Genomic DNA, 10000 nt, shown 5'->3' with positions numbered 1-10000 from the left:
ACCCAAGCCATTCTTCTTCTATTCTATTCACTGCCTACTTTAAGGCAGAAAAACACTTCTTTATGAAGAGAAAATAATACTGACTAAAACAGCTGCTGAAAAAGGCAGGAAGGAAAATGAAATTTTACATGGAACAATTAATTACCAAGGCTTCATCTTTAGTCATCTAAAATTATTCATGACAAAGATTATACAAAGGAAACATCAAGAGTTACACTGTTATGAAACTATAATTTTTTTTTATACATTCTGCAATATAAATCCCTTGCTAAGAATAAAGCTTAGGATTCACTATAATCTTGGGCACTGGCTTTGAATGCACAGAATTTTGCAGTGTGATCTAGCACTTTATAAGAAAAAAAAAAAAAAAAAAAATGCAACAAGACTGTTTCTGACCTGTCCTTCTGCACACCAAACTTCCCCCCATAGCCATAGGATGCTTTTGGCCCTTGTTCAGACTCCTTGCGCTTGATCTCAGCATCTGCAATGATGGCTTGCTCCCGATATTCTTTCATACTGCAAAAGAAAAATATATACAATAACCACTTTCTTTATGGAAAATTAACCCCTTAGATCCAGCTCGATCATGGCAATTAAAGGGCCAAAAATCCGGGCATTAGGCTTACATGAGCGACTGCTCTGCCGGGTGCACAGCTTATAGGCCAGGTGCGCGCGAACATATGTGCAGTGACAAGAGTCTATGCCTCCTATTTGAAATGTTACTTCCTCTTTTCACACAAGCATTTTTTTTTTTTTTTTTTGTCATTTTCCAGTGTCCATATTTGCCATTTGGTTTGCATTATCAAGATGGGATTAGACTTTTCTTTATATCGTTTCTCTAGGTAGTTGACTACTCAGTGCAAGAAAAAGAAAAATATGTAACAATTTGTTATTTGTGTCACTAAATTTTTTTTTAGTAATATTAAATTTTCTGTAATACAATCTGCGTCACTGGTCACAGCACCAAGATGATGTTGAGCATGGAAATGGTGTTCTCTATGGAGCTGGTGCTCTTCCAGTTATGGCTTACCAATATTACATTCCACACTTGTACTTCAATAGGAATAATGCAAAATACCCAAATGAGTCTTATCAATCTCGCAAGAGATTTGTGCACTCATGGCGAGTCTTTCCTGTCACCACACCACCAGGTTCATGTCATCTGGACTGCAGCCAGATCTTCCCATGATGGAATGTACACATCACTCCTTGAGCCAGATATTTTCATGACGTGATGGTCATGTCATCCAGAATGAAGGGGTTAACTTGTGTATTATTTTTTTAAATAAATTACATTACTGCCTCACCGGAACTATAATCCTATGCATCACAAAATGATGTAATCCTCAATCTCAGCCAGCTGAGCTATGCAACACACATCTACAGTTTCCTATGTTTCCCTCAAGATAAAGTTCTGCCTTGTACCTGGGTGGTCATCAATATTTCACACTGAAGGTAGCCCACAGTGTTACAGGGTTCATCACATTGAGCAATGTCACTCAATTAGAGAGCCACAGCAAACCCCAAAACATATCTCCTCTCTTACATGAAAAACCCTAGGGTAGTCACTGGGCATTTACCTGTTGACTCCAGAAATCCTTGTAGTTATAGAGGATCTTCCAAACTGTTAATAAGGATGTGTCAATTTCTTAGGTCATATTTTCTGCCTCAATGTATCAGGTCCAACAATATAGGTCAGGGTACTGGTAATGAAGTCAATCATGCTCAGTTTTGAGACATTCCACAGTCCCACAAAAAGAAGCTGGACTAACTACTAGCATCAGTTTCTATGCCAGTGGAAGCTAGTTTGGCATAGAACATCTCTTTCATGTCAGAAAAAGCATCCATGGAAATGAGTCATGAAGCCAAAAGAGTACTTCATTACCAATACCATTATTCAAACTTAAATTTGCTAGAGATGGTTATGGCTAGCCCTTGGAGGTAGTGACCATCATTTTGGTGCAACTAGTTAAAAAAGATGGGTGTCATCTATTTCCTACCCATGGTTAGGTTAGGTTGCCCTTCCCAAAGCATTCTCCCATGAATGATGCACTACCAGTGGGTCTTTTGGAGAAGCAGACTAGCAAGGACTCCAGAGGGATAAAGGACAAGAGTCAGGGCATGTCTGTAGCTCTGCACATCTGGGGTTTCCTGTCAGTCAGAGATCCTCTACAGCTTAGTAAGGGACTGCAAAATATTCAAGTTTCCATGGGTGACCTAGAGAAAAGGCAAATGCCTCAGTAAAGGAGAGACTATGAACTGGCAGATAAGGCTTACACACACAGCGTATCCCTTTTCTGCCATAGGCAAGCCAGCTCTGGGAGTACATGAAGCACTAGACAAACTAGCCTGCACTAATCACTATATTATTCCACCCTGAGTGATACACCTACAAAAAAGAAAACATTTATATAGTATTTGTATTTTCCTAAAGTTCACTACATTCAATACATAATAGCATTTTTTACTGCTGCTTGCTATGCAAAAATATTCAATAAAATGTTGGTAATTTCTGATGTATAAGCACAACACTGGAATCTGTTTCACATTTAGGGAAATTTTTAGACTTACTTAATAGCACCGATGTCCCGTTTTGTGCCATATCTTTGCTCCTCTTCTGTCATGTTGTTGACGTAATCTGCATCAGTCTCCCAATCATCGTCATCATTACCATTGTCGATAACAATCTGATGGCCAGCTTGAGCTTTCCACATTGTGATGGTGCTTCTCTTCTACTCTGAGAGGAGGGGGAAAGCAACTCAGAAAGACTGTCCAGTAGAGATTGCCCTAAAATTACAACTGCTGAATGTTGATTGAAAACTGGTCATTTATGAAGATATAATAAGAAAATCTTGCATATATTACCACTAGAACTTAACAACATTAAACTGAATAAAATAATAACTTGCCTAGTTAACAGTAACTTTCAAAAGAAATTACAGGTTTTCCTACCTACCTCAGAACAATATGTAATGATAAGCAATACTTTTAACCTTATCAGTAAAACTAAAGTACCTGCCTCATTCATGATAACTAAATTACCAATATCTTACAAATCTGAAAGTGTAACTTCTGTCCACACAGATTTAAGAGCTGGACAGACACAATGTTTGACTAGCACTGATCGACACAAACAGGTGAAGGGTGCATGTGGCATAGGGATGCACTTTGGCTACCAAACAAAAATGACAGGCTAGTGCAGGAACATTGCTTGTTAACCTATTGCCACCAGGTACATGCACTGTTCATTGTAGTTTGTTTTGTAAATTTTGTTTGCAAATAGATGGCCTCAACTGGGCTTAGATATCAAGGAATTAATGAAAAAGCTTAATTTCCAATGCTATTACAAGTTGATATCCAGTTCTCCAGCAAGCATTGGCATAGTTCAATCATTTTTAGCACTAATTTCCAGGAGAAATTTCAAATTTCCTGGTTTGCTAAAAGGACTTGCCACTAATGCCTGATGGCACTATATGCTATTCTGGGAAATTTAAAAAAACTAATAAAGCTTTTCTACTTGCTTTTCATGCATTTTTATCATAACCTGCACAACATTTAGCCTCTGGCATGGCTCTTATGAAAAGTCTACCATGTAGTTAGGCTGGTAAGGTACTTAACAGCACCCTACTTAGGCCAAGAAAAATTTTATTCTCTGTTTTACAAACACACACACACACACACACACATGAACACACACACACACACACACACACACACACACACACACACACACACACACACACACACACATATATACATACACACCTTTGTTGTATTAAAGGAGATGACATTTTTCCATATAGGGCCTATAATCTAAAAAAATAAATTATTAATAAAAGTAATAAAAAATTAGTATAATACTTGTTTGACTACCAAAACTGGTCACCTTTAGAGGCCCAATCAAACTGGAACCTTTTCTGTCAATTTTTTAATTTCCATATGAACTTGTAGCATACCTTTACTTTTATTGACTTCAATTTTATTACTGAGGGCCAGGTTACTGTAGTAGGAGTGACTGATCTCTCACAACAGTTTCAGGATGGCGTATTCAGCCACATCACTGTACCTATTTTCTTATCCCATAATCCATTCTTTATATATTCCCAGGCATTTTCAATCGGGTTGTGATTAGGTGAGTTGCCTGACCATTTGATGACAGGCATGCTAGTGTCTGCCAACCAGTCCTTAACCATTTTGCACCTGTTGGGAGGTGCAACATCATGCACAAACAAGCCACCTGGTTGAGATCGAAAAACCGGGGCATATAGTCCTTAAGCACATCCAAATAATTCTCATCATGCAGTGGAGTGTTCTGTGGTATAAAAATAAAGGTCCCCAGTATCATGTTCACCTAAAAAACATCCCATACCATCACAGAAGACTGTCTTACTGTTACTTGTCTGTTACTTCCGGCTCGACAACACAGTTTCAAGCTTGTTCATATACATTTAACCCATAACTGACGGGTAGCATTCATAGAGGCCGGGGCCTCGCTGCCGGGGGCTTATATCGTCGCCATAGCATGCGCGACCACTCATGCCAAATACCAGCATTCCATGCCGTTTCTTCGTAATACTACGAAGATTTGTTGTATTTTCAGTTTTCATTATTTTTTAAAGTTTCTACTTGCCAAACTTCCTGATAAATCGAGACTGAAGGGTATTTTTGTTGTTATATAGACTCCATAGTTGATCATTATTCGGTCTATAGTCCGAATAAAATAAGCAGTGTGCGGCATCATGGAGTTGAAATCGTCGGTTTGTTGCATTTTTTTTTGTTTGTTGCATGGTAAAAATGAGAAAGTGTTAAAACCGACTTAATCACATTTTCACTGGCAGAAAAATAATCTTTTGCCGTGATTGTAACAAAAAAAAACTCATGGCATGTCCATACATACTCTATGGCATGTGCGTATGTGCCCCCGGCAGATGGTCCCGCCATGCCATGGCATGTGCGTACATGCCACCCGTCGGCAATGGGTTAACCCTCTGCCGACGGGCATGGCATGTGCGTACATGCCATGCCCACTGTGAGTTTACTTGTTTAATCGTTTTTACACATAGATGGCTACACTTGTACTAAGTCACCAATGAGCCAGTTACGAGTACTGCCTGTCTCGCCCGTTCATCCTTTTCGTTGATTTATGAAAATATTTTACACTATCTTATTTTGCTGTTATTAATGTTTATAACATTATACTAATTCTAATGTTTACAATAAAAATAACAACATCGATGTTCATAGTACTAGTAAACAATTTGTTTTTCCCACCAATACAAGGAAAGGTGAAATCCGGTAAGTACACAAGATCTACTAATTGACTCCTTTGTGGCTAAGCACTAGCATAGCCATCTATGTGCAGAGACATTTCACAAAAATATAAAAAATGAGCACAGCATTTTCCCCATTTTTTATTCATTTTTCCTGTTGGTATTGGGTTAAGCTGGGTTATATAGGCCTACACTGGCTGCAAGAATGCATAAGACAGTAGCCCTATATCAACTAACATGGGTAAGTGTCTTGTATTTTCACTTCTGTCCATGAGATAATAATACGAGCCCTTTCTTGGAGGCTCCAACCATATAAGTGAACTTATAAAAATAATGGGGGCTGCCACAGTCCGAAAACCTGAGTTTTGGGAAAATGCGAAGATGAAAATCTTTCCCAACAAATGATAAGAGGGGCAGTTATGATCACAAGTTCAATCAATTATTAAAGAGGTACCAGAGTTCACCATTCAATGTTCAGCAAGTGACTGAGGCGTTAATCACTGGATGAATTGTGCCCTCTTTACAATTAATTTAAAAGGGAGGATACAACTTTTATCACCGGCACTGTATATCAGTCAAATTGTAGGGTAAAACTGGTGGTATTTCTCATCAATCCACATCACAAATGTATTCAACATTCTAAGGTGCCATGACTGGGCACTGCCCAAGAGGAGAGTTAATACAGAGCTCTGCCTCCCAACATGCCCTGGCAAATACTGTCTTCATCTTGGTATGCTCAGCAAGATAGAGCTAAAACTCAGACCACAAAGTGGGCTTGGGCTGATAGCAATGCTTTCCACAATATTTTTCTTTTATCTGTGGTGTTTCTGTTCATGTCTGTATATTATTTCTTGTACCAACACCTCATGTATTGTTAGTTTATTGTTAGGTAGGAAATTATATTCTACAAGAATATAATTTCAATTAGCCCTAGCTTTGTGAATTCGTACTGTAAAGATTAGCCAAACAGGCTGATCTAGAATGAAAATGGAACAAAATTGCATAAAAACATCACAAAAAAATGCTTAATGAAATTCTACTGGTGTTCTTGCCAGCACTAAAAATTCATAGGCCAAAACATTATGTTTTGAAAAAGTCTATGGGTATTCAACCATAAATCATAAGTGATGAAACAAAACATCGGTGATGAAAGAGTAAAGTGATGAATAACAGGCTGATAAATGATGGGGATCCCCTGTATATATGTGGATCTCCCCATACCTTTCACATCACAAAACATTTTTTGCTACATACTTTATTCCACAATTCCCTGATGCCCTTCATACCCTCTCCTATATCAGCCAACCAACCCTGTAATTATTATTACTTGTCTTAAACATTCACAATGTAATCATGATCTGTTATCCTTTCTCATCACAGGATACAAGTGCAAGTACAGGTAATCATTTATCAAGTGACTACAGCCCTCTGAGATGAAGCCCCTATTACTCCAGCCAGTTCTGCCGCTTCCCAACCCCACCCAGGAAAACAAAGAATCCTCCACATATTCACGGCAGGGTAGAGCGTATGACCGATGTGCTGGAGCGCCTGATGCTGAGTCTGTCCGACACTTTATCCTATCATACATATGTGGAGAATTCTTTGCTTCCTAGGTGGGGGTTGAGGGGCAGCAGCCCACCATGGGCAAAGCCCCTGCATTCAGCAGTATTGTTAGTTTACCCTGCAATTTCCTTGGTACCTCTCATGCCAACCCCTGCTATCAGGCCCAAGAATATGACTTTTTTTTTTTTTTTTTTTTTTTTGGGGGGGGAAGGGGGGGGTTCTGCAGCATAAGTCCTACATATCTGTACTAGTGTTAGAGGAATCCAGAGATACCAAAATTATCGCAAAAAAATTAATGGTTATTGTTACCAAGAGTGATGCACAGAGATAGAGGGTAAATGGACAGCATACAAAATACAGTTATAAGCAACAAAGGTATATCTGCAGCAGCCTCATATCTACCACCGCTCACAGACTAGGTCCACAACACCGTCACACAGCTAGAGATCTAAATGTTGTGTTTCCTGCGAGTCGGTACAAAGTGCTAATAAAGGGGGGTAAAGGGTTGCTCCCCCCGACTAGGTAAGAAACAGCAGGTAGGAAAGGTTAGGTTTGGATTCTGGGTTTGCATGATACCCTGGTTTTGGGACTTTGCCTCTGGAGAGTGCATTGCTCTCGGTAACAAATACTAAGTTACCACGTACATATTAGGTTAATTTCCGACTATGACAATTGGGCATTCACTGACAATATTTATATCATTAAATTTGTTCTCATGTGATGAGAACAAATCTGATGATCATTTCCATCTTATTCTCCAGCTGACAATCTTGGTGTGATTTGATAAGTCCTGATAGTAGGGGAGGGCATTAAGCAGATCAGGGAAATTATGGGGTAAAACGGGCAGAAATAAGGAGAATAGAGACATGTAAAACATTCGCAAAAATGCTTAAAATCAGATAAAGAAACTCTTCGGATGTCCCCACCATCTTTGAAAGTCTACAGACCAACATGCAAACCGATTGTTCGGTAAAAAATCTACAGGATTTCACATAATCCAGATCCCCCCTGTAATTATACATTGTGTCCTAACCAAAAAAACAACCTAACCTTAACCCTTTGGGATTTATACACTGTGATTTATATATTCCCTAGCCAGGGGGCTCTGCCCTGTGAACCTCCCGTGGTAATATAAAAGCCTAGCCGGGGGCTCTATCCCATGGACTCCCACATTAACATATTAATTTATACGCCTAGCCAGGGGCTACTTTGGTAAGACCATATACCTTTATGTAGCAAAGCACTGAACATTTCTTTGCTTCCGTCTATGGTCAGAATTGCTTGGTTTCTAATCACTTTTGGTTAATTTTCCAAAAATGACAACCAGGGTTTTCCCTGACAATATTTATATCATCAGATCTGTTTTCATGAGATGAGAATGAATCTGATGATCATTTCAGTTGCATTCTCCAGCTGACAATCTTGATGTGATTTGCTAAGTCCCGATAGCAGGGGAGGGCATGAAGTAGATCAGGGAAATTGTGGGGTAAAACAGGCTGAAATAAGAGGAAAAAAGAACAGAAATGTGTAAAACAAGCACAAAAAATGCATAAAATTGGGCAATGAACTCTACGGACATCGCCGTCATCTTTCAAATTCTACGCACCGACGCGCCAACTTTCGAAAAACTCGACGGGAACCAAACCCATCATTCGGTAAAAATCTACAGGATTTCACATAATCCAGAACCCCCGTAGTAATCGTACATTGCGTCCTGACTAATAAACCAACCTAACCTTAATCCTGTGGGATTTATACACTACGATCTATATATTCTCTAGCCAGGGGGATACGGCCCCTGGACCCCTGTGGTAATATATATGCCTAGCCAAGGGGCTATGCCCCCTGGAACCCCTTGGTAATATACATGCCTAGCCAGGGGGCTATGCCCCCTGTACCCCATTGTATTATATTCGCCCAGGGTAATATATGCGCCTAGCCAGGGGGCTATGCCCCCTGTACCCCATTGTATTATATTCGCCCAGGGGTAATATATGCGCCTAGCCAGGGGGCTATGCCCCCTGGACCCCATGGTATTTGCCGCACTGGATGAGTTCAAATATCAGGCTGTGATAGAAACGAATGTCTATTTGTCCAGTATATCCACAAAAGGGCTTTAAAAAGGACCCGAAATCGACACAGCACTTGAAATAAAACATTGCTACCGGCGTTTCTCAACGTAATGGCGCTGCTGGCTGTCAAATCTCCCGGTATCAAAACGTGCATGCACACAAGGTTATTGTACAGAATAGCATAAATACTTACCAAAACACGTAAATGAAGAACAATAAAAGGAAAAGAACGCATTACATGCATGAATTCGAGAAAACGGACGCTAATAATTACAAAATATTCGTTCTCACGAGCACATAGCAATACAAGGACTACTTGGTAATGAGTTCCATGTCACGTTTGTTTTGACTCTCGCGAAGTAAACATGGAAAGGACTTAGAAAATGAAGGGGCGATCTTAACTCTTGTCTGTCCTATATCTCCCTTATTTTCGATTTGGACACGTTTTGCCATAGATAAAAAGGGTATTAAATTTTTGTCAAGGTAACCACTCCATACACTTATTTTACTGTACTCCTGGTTAACATGCACGGAAAATTTTCCTAACTTTTTTTGGCATTTAGGGCATCAACAGATGCTGACAATTACAAAATAATTGTTCTCACAAGTGTGAAGCAATATATAGACTACTTAAAAGATCGTAGTAATGAGTTATGTGTCACATTTGTTTGGTCCTGCAAGAGAAACGCGGATGGGGACATGGAAAATGAAAGGTCGTTCTTCTCCCTTCTCTGTCCTTTTGCCATAGGTGAATAGTGGCTTAGTTTTTGTCAAGGTAACCTCTTCATACATATATTTTTCATATATTTTTTGCAGGTCCATATACTCATTAAGATACAAATCATTCCCTCAACTTTATAAACACATTAGCAAAATTAACCAAACCATTTCTAGCAGTATTCCATTAACTGAGGTCAATGATACCTGAGATCCCTTCTCGCTTCCCGGCATCCACCCGTGAGGACCACAATAGCCCGGTTATTCCAGTTAATTATCCTATAATGGGGAAATCTTTTCGCGTGAGTCAAACACTTGAGGGCGGCTCGACCTTCCACCATGCTTTGGTAAATACGCTACACGCTCTTAAAATCGAAT

The 10000-nt window shown here is 39.5% G+C and overlaps 1 protein-coding gene across 1 annotated transcript in view; it reads right to left on the bottom strand.

Moving 5' to 3' along the window:
• Nucleotides 1–10000, bottom strand: part of LOC119574929 (src substrate cortactin-like) — a gene marked incomplete in the record, with an annotated part of 56334 nt that overhangs the window by 46163 nt on the left and 171 nt on the right. The window contains 2 exon segments of the mRNA XM_037922202.1: nucleotides 397–516; nucleotides 2572–2737. Of these exon segments, the coding sequence (XP_037778130.1) occupies nucleotides 397–516; nucleotides 2572–2714 (263 nt within the window).

Source organism: Penaeus monodon, chromosome 7 (genome assembly GCF_015228065.2).
Source record: "Penaeus monodon isolate SGIC_2016 chromosome 7, NSTDA_Pmon_1, whole genome shotgun sequence".
NCBI lineage: Eukaryota > Metazoa > Arthropoda > Malacostraca > Decapoda > Penaeidae > Penaeus > Penaeus monodon.
The sequence above is the reverse complement of the archived record's forward strand: the minus strand, read 5'-3'. Positions and strand labels throughout refer to the sequence as shown.